This window comes from Mytilus edulis, chromosome 2 (assembly GCF_963676685.1).
Source record: "Mytilus edulis chromosome 2, xbMytEdul2.2, whole genome shotgun sequence".
Lineage (NCBI taxonomy): Eukaryota > Metazoa > Mollusca > Bivalvia > Mytilida > Mytilidae > Mytilus > Mytilus edulis.
In genome coordinates, this window is record NC_092345.1 from 99,042,679 (window position 1) to 99,059,121 (window position 16,443).

Below are 16,443 nucleotides of genomic sequence, written 5' to 3' on the forward strand. Positions count from 1 at the left end.
TCTGAATTCACGAAATAATTGAAAAAGATAGTCTCTTGAGTAAAGTTCGAGACAACAAGATATTATTTTATATCAAATGCGATGTTCCGCTTTTCTCTTAATTTATGGCGCTTTCAATGCTTAAATTATACTGAATCTTTCCTGTCAGTGTGGGTCAGCTATTGATGATGCTCATCATTTCTTGTTCGTTTGCCCAAACTACACTACATGTAGATATAGTTTACTTAACAATCTTAATCGGCCTTCAGAAAATTTGTTTAAGGTAATCATATTGTACTATGGGGAAGACTTCACACGTATAATGTATTTGTGTCTCATTCAATTGCTTAGATTTAGCAAATACAATATGTTTAAAATTTAAACTAAATTAGTTGATATCTGTAACTAGTTTACAAGAAATTGCTCTTTGAAAGGGAAAAGTAAAATCACAAAAATAATGAACTCGAATGAAAATTCAAAACTGAATGTCCCTATTCAAATCAAATGGAAAACAACTGTCATATCTCGGACTTGGTACAGGCATTTTCAAATGTAGAAAATGGTGGATTAAACCTGGTTTTGTAGCACTTGTACGGTTTGAGGGATTTAAAAATTCAATTTGATTCCTTCTGAGAAAATTGGAATACTTAATAGTATGAATCAATTATTACGTGTTGTTTACAGAGAGGAGTTATGCCCCTAAAGAAAGGCATATTGAAATCAGATCAGGTTTGTCATATGCACAGACCATGTGGAATTCAAAATATCTCATGGTGTGGTACTTTTATTTGTTTTTTAATGTAAACATTACGTGACGCGCCGATACAGCGCCACATGAATTTATGTTTGCAAGTGAGCTCTAGTGGTTTGTTTTGTAAAAAAATGCATAAGAAAGATAAACTCCCAAGCGGATGCATTGTTGACATATTTAAGGTATTCATGTGAATAGAATTAATATTTTTCAAGCACCATCTTATTAACAAGTATAAGTTATTAGTATGTTGTTAATTGTTTCGATTCATCTCAAGTGTCCCCACTTACTGACAAGTAGTTAAGTCAGACAAAACTCTTTACAACACAAATAGGCAATGTTTAGGTTTCAAAGCGCCCGGATGTCACTATCAAGCCGCATTTAGACGTTTCAACTTGAAAAGTCTCCTTTTCAAATAAAAAAAAATGGACCAACACGATCAAACAATTGGACTAAGATTTTTTTTCTGAATCAGGAAAATTAAACACGAATATCATAAAATTTTATGGTAGATTTTTACAACGGATTTTTTTAACATAAGGTCAAAACATTTCAAGACAACTACGTCACTAACTTAAATAATACACGATCAGCAAATATTTCTTTGTGTTTTTTTATTCATCTTATTACCTGATAACATTGTGGCAGACGACAACTAGCTTCGACGCCAACTATTTAGTGCCTTCAAGTGAAAAAGTAAAAAATATCGATACGATCAACTATTTTATGCGTTTCATTGAATTTCTGTCGAATTTTAGGTTTAATATTCGGTCTAGGGATAATTGAAATCAGATAGTCATCTAAAATGTTTTAATGTAAGGTAACTCGTGGTTGACAGTCATATGATATTGTGGGATATTAAAATCCAAAATTTCATAAAATCAAATTTAAAGAGATGCCCTTATTGATAGGGAATTTAATTTGAAAATATTTGTAATTGAAATATTCATTTATAATCTTATTTTAAGACTTAACTATAACAAAACATCCTGTTGGTTAACCTATGTTTCATAGCACTTACCTCAGAGTTACAGAACTTATCTAGAGCTTTTACAATCTTGCAGAGCTACAATGGCAACATTGATACAGATTTTTTTTAAGTTGTAAATTGGCTTTGAATAATAGATCAATAATTTTTTTCATTTTTTTTTTGGTTATTTGTTTTTGTACCGAACTGACAAGGAAAGTTCATTTTAAATGTTTTTTACAGTTTGTTCTTATGCTGTGTTGCTACATGACTGTCCAGATGCCTTCCCAAGCGATGAAGTTTCAATTTAGTACATGTACGTAGTTGTTGATGATGGTATGCTTTTATTCCTCTTTTTTTTTAACTTGTTTTTTTTTCTATCTATTTTATTGAAATACAGTCGAACCTCGTTGTGTCGAAGTCGAAGGGACCAGACGAAAGTATTCGACTCATCCGAGGTCGAGTTTGACGTCATATTTTTTAAATGTATGAAATACCAATACATGTATTAGAATTAAGTGTTTTTCCTTTACTAGACGATAAGTGTTATTATATTACTATGAATCTTTTTGCACTTTTTGTAGTTTATAATGTACACAATAAGAATTCAAAATACTTTCCAAGCTCCGCCGTATATTCAAGTCCCAAATCAGGAACCTTATTGTATAGTTATGGTATTATGGTATGCCATATCTTTATTTTTTTGTTATTCCGAGAATCCGCTATTGATATGTGTTTTTTTTTTAATTTTTTTTTTTAATTTCTTTGAATATGTTCACATTTTTCATAGCCTTGGAACAATTAAAAGCTTGTCGTAATCGTTGTTGCCATACTTGTTTTTCTTCGTCTTAAAAGTTCAGTTCATATATTTTCAGTAAAACTTCGGAAAATACTAATTCATTTTAAAAGGGTACAGGCAAGCAGAATTAAAAGCGACTAAAGGTTGATAATGAAGATTTCCTGAGAAAAAAATCATTAATTTTAGTTTTAAGACGGTAATTTTATATTATATTTATCAATGTATTTTTGAGATAATAAATACAACCCAAATATTAACCACTAAGTCGATTTACGTTGCAAGGGGAATAATTCATTTTGCTCAGACATAGCTTGTAATTGTAAACTCTATGTATGGTTATCTGGACCGTCCGTTTGAGTGTGTTGTCTGTACAAATACGACTACACGTCCGGTCGGAATAGTGACTTAAAATACATGTATGATATTTTATGTGTAGACGGCCACGCTCGAATCATTACACCAACTCCAGATTGTACAATACTAGTAACTGCACGCGAGATTTCAGAAGTGTAGAATTGTGTTTGTATTAAATTCCCCAGAAAATTTGACAAAAGTTATGAAAATAAATAAAGATATTGAAACTTTTGGAACGTGTGAGTCTGATACTAATTTTGGCTGAAAAAATGACAGTGTAATGCTTCCGCTTAGCGATTGCCTGTTCTTTACTTTATACTTTTAGTACGAGAAGTTGGTAATGAGATTCGGTTGAGAACCGAACTTCACGACAAAAGAGATAGTTTCAATTTTCACCATTATAAATTTTCCATTTCTGTGTAGGAACATTCCATCATGCACTTTCACTTTTTATGTAGTAACATTCTGGCAGCAGCAAACTGTCACAAGTATCACTATTGAAAATATATATCCATTTTTAAGTAATAGGACGGAACCATTATATTGGTATATGATACTTTCTTGGTAAAATATTTTGTATTCAATAAAATTATTATTTGCTTTTCTATTCCTTTAATGCAGTACACGAATTCAAGCTTGATATGACAGTGGTCTAAGAGATACCTACATCGCCTAGATACTATCAGTTTTATATATTTCCGAACTACTTAGCTTGAATTTTTAAAAGTTATCCTGATCTCCGCAGTTCTAAACCAGTCAAATTAGACTTTGTTCAAAACACTTTATGTCTTCTTCGTTGAAGTATTTTAGAAACAAATGTCTATACTGAATGTAGTCTATACCAAAAAACAAATATGAAGCTTAGAAATGGAAAAATATTAAATACTAAACTCGTTCAAAGGGTATCTACACGTCTCAATCTTCAGAATCGCTTATCTAAAAATACTACAATAGCTAACGTTTTTAACAATAAAAATCGTGGTTACCCTTCTATCGATAAGTGTCATGCCAAAAAATGACTTACGTGTCCCCGTCTTTCCACCAACAATACAGTAAGGTCCACATTTAATGGTCGCACATTTTCTCTAAATTTTGAAACTGATATTACTTGAAAAACAAACAGTATTATTTATTTACTCACATGAAACAAACCGGGATGCGGTATTCAGTACGTAGGTGAAACTGGGCGATATTTATCTAAACGCACGCAAGAACACCTGTATCGTTTTAAAAGACCCAATAAATTCAAAAGTATCATTTATCAACATCTTAAGAAGCACAGTCATCCTATTAAATATTTAACAGTTCAACCTTTAGAAGTAGTAAATAAGCAGCCTGGTGAATCTCATTCCAAGTTTGTACGATCACGAAAAATAAATGAATTAAATTGGATTAAAAAATTACAGACAGTCTACCCTCTCGGTCTTAATGATAATATCATGGGAATTGGCAATATATCAAGAACCGATTCTGTTAACATTTTGGATATAGTTTCTAAAACTGTTCGTAAAAATCGTTCTCATGGACGCAGAAAAAATCGCAATCAAAGAAAATTTCGGACCAACCATACAAATATTTCGGACCTAATTTCCATTTCAAAAAACAACGGCAGACATTATCTGTTAACCAAGCTTTGTTCTTTACCTATAAATAAATAAAATAAAATTTTAGAGGATTGCAACACAATTTCATATTACAGTCCTAAGTATGAAATTGTCCAAATTATAATGGCATATTGTTATTCTAAACTGTTTCCAAAAATTGATCGCCCTGAAGATCATAAAAAACATTTTATTAAAATAAAGTATGTCAATAAAGGTTTTGATTTTGTAAATATTGCCGGTATTTTTAACGACCATTCTGTTAAAGACCAAATTCCTGGATATTTTGATAATACTGAACTCCCTCTCATTTGTTATATTTACAAGAAATCTACCCGAAAATATGTGTTTAATTATAGCCAATTGTGTAAAGATGTAAATATCACTGATAATACACCTATGTCGTGTAATTGCAGTAATTCAGAATACACCTATGGACCAATTTCCCATGTTATAACAGGAGACCTTAACATCGTTCGCGACCGAGAGTTAAAATCATTCCTCAGTAAAGGACCTAAATATCGTCCCCCGTCAACTATTAACTGGAATGAGTGTCGTAATATCATCAACGACTCACTCCGCGCCTACTGTTTGAAATGGGTAAAACGGGAAAAAGCTGACAAAAAATCTTTGGACTCTTTTTTTAATTCAGTAATGAAGATAGTTGATATTCGAATACAACATTTTAAAGAACATTTTACCCTCAACAAAAACTATAAAAACCCTATTTCGCGTATCAAAAATAAACTAACAGAACTAGCCAAGGAATTTGTTTTTGTCCCGGCTGATAAAGCTGCTAATAATATCATTATTGTTTGACGTAAATTTTATATAGAGGTTCTACAAAAGGAAATCACGAATTCACCAACATTCCAACTGACTTCATTTTCAGAAAACGACATCTGTAACAAACATAAACTTTTAGCTACTTCTTTACAAGCAGAACCAAACACAATGAAAGTCCCAACTATGTACTGGCTTCCGAAGCTGCACAAAAAACCTTACAAATATAGATTTATTTCATCTTCCAGCCATTGTTCAACTACTAAATTGTCTGTTTTACTTACTAGTACACTTGGTACAATAAAAAACCTGATAATAAATTGTTCAAATAAGGCCTTTGAAAATAGTGGAATTAATTACTTTTGGAGTGTCAAAAACTCTTTGGAAGTACTTGATAAATTGCATGCATATATTGGTGATTTTGAATCTGTTCAAAGTTTTGATTTTTCTACCCTATATACCACTTTGCCTCATATTCTTATTAAGAAAAAATTCACATCCCTAATTAACTGGGCATTTAAAAAGTCGGAATGCGAGTACATATGTTCAAACTCTTTTAGATCATTTTTTAGTAGCAATAAACAAAAGAACTATGTCAATTGGACATGCTTTGATACTATTTATGCACTTGAATTTTTACTTGATAACATTTTTGTTCGCTTTGGAGATTCCGTATATCGTCAAGTTATTGGAATTCCAATGGGGACTAACTGTGCACCACTTATTGCGGACCTGTTTTTTGTATTGTTATGAGTTACAATTTATGACTAAAATTAGCAAAGACCCATCAAAACAACATTTGATACAAAAATTTAACAATACTTTTAGATATTTGGATGATATATTGGCTCTAAATAATGACGACTTCAGTATGTATACTAAAGAAATTTGTCCTGTAGAACTTACTTTAAATAAAGCTAATGATAACAATGACCACTGCCCTTTCCTCGATCTTGATATCTATATCATAAACGGGAAGCTTAATACAAAAATTTATGATAAAAGAGATGATTTTTCATTTCCTATTGTTAATTATCCATTTTTAGATGGTGACGTTCCCTTGTCACCATCTTATGGTGTTTATATATCTCAACTTGTACGATTCGCTCGTGTATGTAACAATGTATTAGATTTTAGCGAGAGAAATTTATGTATTACTGAAAAATTATTACACCAGGGTTTTCGATATCACAAACTGGTCAAAACATTTACTAAATTTTATCACCGGTATAAGGAAATAATTCGTAAATATAACTCAACATGCAGACATCTTATACGTTCAGGTATTTCACATCCAAAATTTTATGGAAATATTCTTTATAAAGCACAAAAATGTCAGTATTCTCCTCAGAAACTAACAAAACCTTTAAATAGACTTATTAAAAGGGGATATAGTTACGATACTGTTGTCAGGTCATTAAAGATTGCATATTTTGGCTTTAACATTGATTCACTGATAGGGTCTTTGCATCGGAACTAAACACATTTATTTCTAAAAAAAACAGTTGTTGGCATGACAGGGGTTATGTTCTTCTCATATATTTTATGATAGTATGATACTAAACCCCTAACGGGAGGGATTGTACCTGATATTCATATGATGAAGACATAATCTTTCAATCAGTTTAATTGAGGTCTGGAGCTGGCATGTCAGTTAACTGCTAGTAGTCTGTTGTTATTTATGTATTATTGTCATTTTATTTATTTTCTTTTGTTACATCTTTTGACATCAGACTCGGACTTCTCTTGAACTGAATTTTAATGTGCGTATTGTTATTCTTTTACTTTTCTACATTGGCTAGAGGTATAGGGGGAGGGTTGAGATCTCATAAACATGTTTAACCCCGCCGCAATTTTGCGCCTGTCCCAAGTCAGGAGCCTCTGGCCTTTGTTAGTCTTGTATGATTTTAATTTTTAGTTTCTTGTGTATAATTCGGAGTTTAGTATGACGTCCATTATCACTGTACTATTATGCATATTTTAGGGGCCAGCTGAAGGACACCTACGGGTGCGGGAATTCTCGCTACATTGAAGACCCATTGGTTGCCTTCGGCTGTTGTTTGCTCTATGGTCGGGTGGTTGTCGCTTTGACATATTCACCATTTCCTTTCTCAATTTTATAATACGCGGAGGAAAACCGCCATGTTTGATGTAGTTGATAAAAATTTGAAAACTAAGACCTAAATGACTTCTCAAGCGACGTCTGCACAAATCGGCTAATGTTCGTGGTTCGTAAAGCACACTGTGAATTTTTGCCAATATTTCTTCATCTACGGTATAAACATCATTTGATAAAAGGAATCGTTTATCTTCATGGCAAAAATCATCAAATGTCTCTAAAAGAAGCATGATGAGGTCTTTTATACTCGGTTTTACATGACTTAAAACATACACATGAATGCTTCGCGCCAGGAGAAATTGTAAAAGAGAAGTGTCACCTGCCGGCATGCTTTTAAGGGCGTTACATGAAAGCAACAAATAAAACACCTTCGCTCTGACATTAATTTCCAAAAGTCTATATAAAAAGAAATCCTCGACTAACGGTAGTGCCCCATTCATCAACAGTAGGGCCATGACATCGTATCTGCCGGTCTTGAGAGCTACTAAAAAGGGCGTCTCGTTTAACATTACTCTATCCTGAGTGTCGCACTGGTTTGCATCTGAATGTGTAAAATCGCTATGAGGTTTATTAACATCATGTCGTTTATTGATCAGTGTTGCTACATTTTGAATCAAATGTTCATTTTCAATGATAATTATAGAACTGATTGCAGACCAGGCATTTGTGGAGGACCCGAGAGCAACAAACTCTTTTCTCTGAAGAAAATCCACTATCTCCCTCGATTCGAGTACTTCAGCCCATCTTAGTGCAGTATAACCTTTGTATCTCAACTTACGTAATTCGGATTGTAATTCTGGCTCAACATCTACTCCTGTAATGATTGCCTTTACCACGTTTAAATTGTGATTAAAAATTGCTTCTATCAGCCATTTGCAAATTTGATTTTTATTCCATCCGTATTTGATATATTCCTTGATGACAGTATGACAAAGCTTACTGTCTCCTGTGAATTAGAAACAAAGTAAAATATCAATTAATACTTAAAATAATTATTAAATACATGTACTATAATGTTCTTATTTATGCAATTTACCAATCACATTAAAGTACTTCTTAGCACTTTGAGTATCTGTATTGGACCTTAAATACTAGAAGGGAAAAAATATCAAGGGACATGGTTGCATTCTGGTAACGGGCATACCTTTCTGTGGTTGACATTTCATAAAGATGAAGAATATCCAGGGTTATAGCTGCATTGTTGCGTAGAGGATATCAGTCTAGCTTCAATCTCAAGGACATGGCAGTATTCGTGCTATCCGGTACGATTCAGTTACAGGGGAGGTAATGACGTTGCTAAAGCCTCGGTCACACCTTACCGGATAGCACGAACGGACGCCTAACGGATGAAAATAAAAGTAGTCCGTTGACAAAATTGTTATCCGTTGGAAGTCCGTTGATGCACTGAACGAATAAAACGGACACACAACGGGTATGCAACGTACGTGAAACGGAACCGTAACGGACAGAACGGATGTCAAACGTACATCCAACGGACGTTCATCATCCGTTTTATCCGTTATACGTCCGGTAGAAGTCCGTTTCATATTCGTTCAACATCCGTTTTATCCGTTAGACGTCCGTCAGAAGTCCGTTGGTGAATTTATCTGCCAGACCTCCAACGGATGTATAACGGACACGTAACGGATACAAAACGGAAACGAAACGGACGAGTACCGTACAAAACGAACGCCTACCGGACGTTCAACGGACATTTCATCCGTTGGACGTCTGTTCAAAGTTTTGAACATGCTCAAAATTTTCCACCGGACAAAACAGACGTCGACGTATAAAACGTACGCTAAACGGACATGCAACGGATATGGACGGACTTCTAACGGATAAGATAACAGAAAGTGAGAAAGGAAAACACAACAAAAAAGTGAGAGAAATAAATTATACTACGAAATGAAACAAAATGAGAGAATAAAAGAATACAAAAATTCCATAGCTGCTGTAAAAAAGAGGAGACAAAGGGAAAAACACAACTCACTTAAGCAAAAAGCTGAAGCTAGGAGATTAAAAAACTTGCATAATGTCAGAAGGTTTAGGGAAAAAGAAAAGGTGAAGAAAATCTTGAAATTGTAGAAATTGAAGATGTAACGAATTTTACAAATAGAATGCAAAAATCCAGAGCAATGAAAAAAATTAAGAGAGCACTTCCTCAAACTCTTAGAAAAAAGGCTGAACTTTTGATAAACCTTTTGACGGGGAAAAAATCTAAGCAGTCACCTACAATGGCAAAATTAAGGCAAATGAACATTGTTAAATCCCCTGACGAAATTGAAAATGATGAAATAGCAAAACATGTCTTAGTTGATGTTAAAAAAGTCCTGACTCATACAAAAGCTCAAAGATCAAAAGATTCCTTAGTGACCAAACACATAATTTTAGCAGCTGTAAGTGGTGAAAGCGTGACGGAAAACAGATGTAAGAAAAAACTCGCTTCTAAACTTGAAGTACCGATATCATAAGGCGATTGTCGGGGGGTAAGCGGATACGGACAAACGTTCTCCGTTCAGAGCAGTCCTGCTGGACAATAACAAAACGAAATAACTCTTGAAATAAAATTTTAGACAAGTTGATTTTCCATTTTTTTTTTAGGTCTGAAATTCACGCTTTTATTAAAACACGCCCAATTATGTCACTATGCAATATAAAATTGAAAGTGGTCATTTTGTAGTATTGAAAGGCGCATCCTGAAATGCCAGCGTATTCCCGATTTTGGTATTTTTTTTTACTTCTTTTACAGAAGCGACAAATACAGGAGTTATTTTGAATACCTCTATCATAAACCTATTTGTAAATAAAAAGTGTATTCTTTAATACTCTTTAAAATGATATTATTTTCATAATCTACCCTGTACTGTTTCGTAGGGGACATTTGGTCTTACGAAACAGCTAAAAAAAAACCAGTTAAGAACGACTGTATGGTAGTGGTAGTGTCTCGGCACTACGAAACGCTTTTCTCCCAAACCGAAAAGGAAAATAAAAATCGAATAAGGAAATAAAAACCGAATAAGGAAATTTTCAGGAAAACAAATTAAGAGGAAAAACAAATTTTTGTGTATCAGTTTAGACTTTTATTTTTCAAAATTTGAAAATCGAATAAGGAAAAAGAAACCGAATAAGGAAATGAAAATCGACTAAGGAAATGAAAATCGCATAAGGAAATACAAACCGAATAAGGAAATAGAAACCGTATATAGAAATAAGACCGAAAAAGGAAATAGAAATAGAAACTGAATAAGGAAATGAAAATCGAATAAGGAAATTGAAATCAAATAAGGAAACGAAAATTGAATAAGGAACTAGAAACCGAATAAGGAAATAGAAAAGGAATAAGGAAATAGAAAATAAGGAAATGAAAATCGAATAAGGAAATGAAAATCGAATAGGGAAATGAAAATCGAATAAGGAAATGAAAATCGAATAAGGAAATAGAAACCGAATAAGGAAATGAAAATCAAATAAGGAAATAAAAATCGAAAAAGGAAATGAAAATCGAATAAGGAAATGAAAATTGAATAAGGAAATAGAAACCCAATAAGGAAATGAAAATCGAATAAGGAAATGAAAATCGAATAAGGAAATAGAAACCGAATAAGGAAAAGGAAACTGAATAAGGAAAAAGAAACCGAATAAGGAAATGAAAATCGAAAAAGGAAATAGAAAACGAATAAGGAAATGAAAGCGAATAAGGAAATGAAACCGAATAAGGAAATGAAAATCGAATAAGGAAATAGAAACCGAATAATGAAAAAGAAACTGAATAAGGAAATGAAAATCGAAAAAGAAAATTGAAACCGAATAAGGAACTGAAAATCGAAAAAGGAAATAGAAAACGAATAAGGAAATGAAAAAAATAAGGGAAAAATGGTTTAGAAAAAAAAAGTGAGGAAAAAAAATTTTGAGGACAAAAAATTTTGTGAAAAAAAAATTTGAGGAAAAAAAAATTTGTGAAAAAAAAAATTGAGAAAAAAAATTTTGAGGAAAAGAAATTTTGAGGAAATTAAAATTCAATTTGGACTTGTAATATTTTTCAAAATTTGAATTTCGAAAAAGGAAAAAGGTAAAAGGAAACAACTTGTGGTTGGTGTCTTACTTTCGAAAAGGAAAATACGGCCACAAATCCGAATTTTGAGCAAATATACAAAATTTCGACCTCATTTTACTCAAAAAGTGGCACATGAAGGTATATTTTTATAACATATTTGATTTAATCAGGTAAAAAATAGTCCATATGGAAATTTCTATCAAAATGTAAATACGGGATCAAAACTGTATCGTATGCCCTTATCATTCGAAGAACTGGTAAATATTAAATTTATATTTTTACCATAATACCTTCTCTTTTCATTGAATTTGATATCACTAAATAAGAATTTTTGTACTTAAAAACACAAACAGCACTACGGTGCCACCTTTTCGGGTCACCTGACAACACCTCGGTTTTTGGTTGTGTTCGTGTTTGCTCAATCGTTTGTTTCATGTTGTATTTTGTCGGCTTTTGTTCGTTATTTTTGTTGTTTTTAATCTTTTGCTATGACTTTGTCTGTTTGTCTTTAAGGGATATTCCTTTGGTATCTTTCGCCTCCCTTTTTGTACGGTAGAAAATTGAGGGAATCGACCTGTGTCTAATATTAAACGGATTTTTTATAGAGACTATTTTTCAATGACTATTCGCAAAGAAATGTTTAATTACCTGCTTTCAAAGCGATAGCTACTTTATTTCCAATGTCTTCATGACCTAGAAATTAAAGAAAACAGAGATGAATGACTCCATCAACACCCTCGTGTAGTTAAGCCATAAGTACTGGTTTACATACATTTATAATGAAACATGATAATATACTGTGTGACTGTATGTTTATTGTATACTTTGCTTATTGAACAATGAAGCCCGTCAGATTTTTCAATCCTTAGTGGTTTCCAATATATTAGACAAAACTTGCATTTTACCTCTATGTTAAAATTTTAATCGAAGGCTGTGATGTTGGTAGGGAAATGTTTTGTTTTAGTTATCATATTTATCGACAAACAGCATTTTTATGAACGGTGAACAGAGTTGATAATTCTTTGAATTGAAAAAGACTTATCTCTTAAAATTTTACTTTGAGTTTCGTAATGCCCGCGTCACACTGTCCCGATTTTTACGCGGATGGCAACACGATTATGGAAATTTTCAAAATCCGGACTGATCGTATCCAGATCGGGCTATTCGTAGTGCCATCTTTAACCATCGTAGAATCATCGGCCACTTTTTCTAGCCTTCGGGGACAACTTCGGGAAGGGTTCTAAATTTTTTAACATGTTAAAAAATACTCGAAGGTGCGTCCGATGTTGAGGGTTCGTATTGAGTTCGTATTACCATCCTCACCATCGTAATGTCACCGGGAATGCATCTTTGAACATCGTATTGTATTCGTGTTTCCATCGTTTCCATCGGGCAGTTTTGACACTACGATGTCTACACGAATGAATCACGAAGCTACCCGAAGGTCTTACGATGGCAACACGACTTCGTGAAGACCTCGTAATCCCGTCGTGTTGCCATCGAATAAAAGTACGAAGCCGACAAGATGGAACTACGACGGCAATAAATCAAGCTAAATGTAAGTTAATTTTCGCGCTAAAATACATTTAAAGTGCCATGCGTGATATGCACTGGTCAGTCTAGATCAGTCTAATACGACAGTTAAGAAAGACCTTCACAAACCATGGAGCTCATATCATATGATTCTATGAGAACAAGAAAGGCGACAGCGTTGTTTCTATTAATTCAAATGGAACAAGAAGAGCAGCTATTACAGGCTCAGGATTTACTTTTACGAGTAAAATATTATTGTTTGTCAATTTTTCATATCAAGTAACATAATGAAAATCATAAACGCGCCTCGTACACCAACACTGTAGGTACACGTATATAGGGAAACCAACTTTTTCTTCATTATTCTGATTTTTTATGTATCGTCTGAGTTGTTGTCACACGAATGTTTACTCCATAACCATTTTGTTTTCTATATGTCATATTTTGCCGCATTTGTTGCTTTCCCCATATCCTTCCTTTTGTCTATATTATTATGATATTCTCCTGGAAAGAGCTCTTTTTGGATAAAAGGGATCAACGAACCCATTACCTTACCTTTAAGATAGATCAGTAAACATGGGCATAATTATGGGTGATTATTCAGACTAGTGCACACATTTTACAGTTCAAACAAGGCAATGCCGAGTGTGGCATCCCCTCGTATGTAAAATATTCCTCTTCCTCTCCCTGATTTTGGTGGCATTATATGCAGAGACATAGAGTCAAGTTTTACCCTTCAAGCCCACGGTCTTCCGTCTTATGATTAAACCAGAAATTAAATGTACAATATAATATATATTCAATATTGATCAAACAATTTAAAAAGCGTGATGCCTTCGGCATATAATTTAAATGCATCGTAAGCTGTACACGACGTCTTTTAGACATCGTATGGCCATCGCGCCATCATCGTAATCCATCGTGTAACCTTCGTAATCCATCGTGTAGGCTTCGGCTGAGATATGAAGCTTAAATACCCGTCTTCGGTTAACCTTCGTATGTCCATCTTTTGCTATCGTATATAATTTCGGCACCATCGTATAAACTTCGTTATTCATCGTACTTGCTTCGATCACTTTTTGGTATTTTAACGAGATCGGGACCAACTTCGTACGAACTTACAATTTTCGCATTCGGGTGTCAATCGTATATAAAAATCGGGATAGTGTGACGCGGGCATAACCGAGGGTTAAAAAGAAGTTGAGCCACCTTTTTCTACTGCATTGCAATTCGTGTAAACAGTCCGAGTGTTTCTATAAATTCATTTTTGATTAAGTTAGCAATTTGAATGCTTAATAATTCTAATGAACTGCGCAGCCGCTACCGAGTAACAAAAGTTGTCCTCATCAAAATTCGTTCTTCTGTTAAAAAATATTTCTGGTACATATTTGAATATAAAAAAAAACATTTTCGGACGCATAAAATAATTATCTTCATCAGTCACTGTTCTAACACTGAAAGCAATTGATATCTCATGTGTATACTATACGTACTTCTGCAGAATACAAATCATATATTCAACCACCGGAGTAACCATGCAAGTTCAGAATTAACATACATTTGTCAGATTTCTGATAGATTCTGATAAGACGAGAAAAATATAGAAATACACTACACTTTTATTTTTAGATAACATATTTAAGCTTCATTGTAAAATTTAGTTAAGTCCCTTTGAACATTAACTTGATGATAAGTACTTTTTGTAAACAACGGGTTATACTAGTATATATATTTACTAGTGTTATTGGATTATATATATATGTATATTATATATAATCCAAAAACAATAGATATACAAACATCGGTTATGTAAATAAATGCATGTGTATCACTTGATTTTTTTCATACTTTTATGAGGTTTAAGTTAATTACACAAGAAAATTCTCATTACTTTTGTAAGTTGCAGGCGTTATGTAAATTGAATATCGACGAATAAATTGACCTGTTATACAATCTATACGATGATCATTATAAATAATTAATTTCAGGCGTGTTCTCTATTTTTTTAAATAGAAAATGAAATAATTAAATAGATATGTATTTACCTTTGATACTGTTCTGACCCGAAAGCTTGCCAGAATGTGCTCCCATTTTTTATGTTTATATTTAGCAACGGTTATGTCCCTTAGACTGGTGTTCCACTGCCACTTTATAACGTAGTTTCAAAACAAATGGAAAGCGGTGGTTGTACGGCATGTTTAGGGAAAGTGCTGGTTGTACGGCATGTTTATGGAAAGTGCATGCTGGTTGTACGACATGTTTAGGAATCCAATACCTCAGATTCAGATAATACTTAATTTTTTGTTAATCCTTCTTTTTTTGAGCATTCATGAGAATGAATTCATTTTCACAACTATCCTTCATTAATTATAATGCTAAAATTCCGAAGTCTGAATGTGTCTCTAAGTTGTTTGATGACATGAAACATGAAGATCATATCTGGGAATCAGGATGTGAAAAAAAATATCTAAGAAGATGCAGTATCTCTCCAAAAGAGGCCTGGTAAATTCTCTCCAAAAGAGGTGTGGTAAAATTAGCTATATCTATAAATTGCAAACTTTAGAACATGACTTTTTGTACCTTTAAATCATTTAATGTCATATGATACTTCAAATTACAATCATACATTGGAATATATGTCATGCGCCTGAAAATCTACGTTTTACCACATAACAAGTGTACGTGGACTTTCTTGTAAAAGATAAAATTGAGAATGGAAATGGGGAATGTGTCAAAGAGACAACAACCCGACCAAATAAAAAACAACAGCAGAGGGTCACCAACAGGTCTTCAATGTAGCGAGAAATTCCCGCACCCGGAGGCGTCCTTCAGCTGGCCCCTAAACAAATATATACTAGTCCAGTGATAATGAACGCCATACTAATTTCCAAATTGTACACAAGAAACTAAAATTAAAATAATACAAGACTAACAAAGGCCAGAGGCTCCTGACTTGGGACAGGCGCAAAAATGCGGCGGGGTTAAACATGTTTGTGAGATCTCAACCCCCCCCCCCCCCCCCCCTATACCTCTAACCAATGTAGTAAAGTAAACGCATAACAATACGCACATTAAAATTCAGTTCAAGAGAAATCCGAGTCTGATGTCAGAAGATGTAACCAAAGAAAATAAACAAAATGACAATAATACATAAATAACAACAGACTACTAGCAGTTAACTGACATGCCAGCTCCAAACTTCAATTAAACTGACTGAAAGATTATGATTTCATCATATGAACATCAGGCACAATCCGTCCCGTTAGGGGTTTAGTATCATACCATCATAACATATATGAGAAGAACATAACCCGTGTCATGCCAACAACTGTTTTTAGAATAAATGTAAAAGAACATGCTTTACCTAATCAAAATCTTCATAAGCTTTCTACTGTTAAATCATTGTCTTCCCGCACTCTAATTCGCTGATGTTTTTCGGTATGCAGTGATCTTACATTTTTTGTAACTACGAGACCTCTCGCAACCAAACAGTGCAAATA

The 16,443-nt window shown here is 33.4% G+C and overlaps 1 protein-coding gene across 1 annotated transcript in view; it reads right to left on the reverse strand.

The window, feature by feature from the left end:
• The window catches only part of LOC139511117 (uncharacterized), a 35,773-nt gene extending 20,719 nt beyond the window's left edge, over positions 1-15,054 (reverse strand). The window contains exons 1-3 of the mRNA XM_071297689.1: positions 14,989-15,054; positions 12,059-12,103; positions 7,335-8,299 (exon numbers count right to left, since the gene is read on the reverse strand). Coding sequence (XP_071153790.1) covers positions 7,335-8,299; positions 12,059-12,103; positions 14,989-15,034 — 1,056 coding nt within the window. The 5' untranslated portion in view covers positions 15,035-15,054. The remainder of the gene's footprint in view (positions 1-7,334; positions 8,300-12,058; positions 12,104-14,988) is intronic.
• Between the last annotated feature and the right edge of the window lie 1,389 nt (positions 15,055-16,443).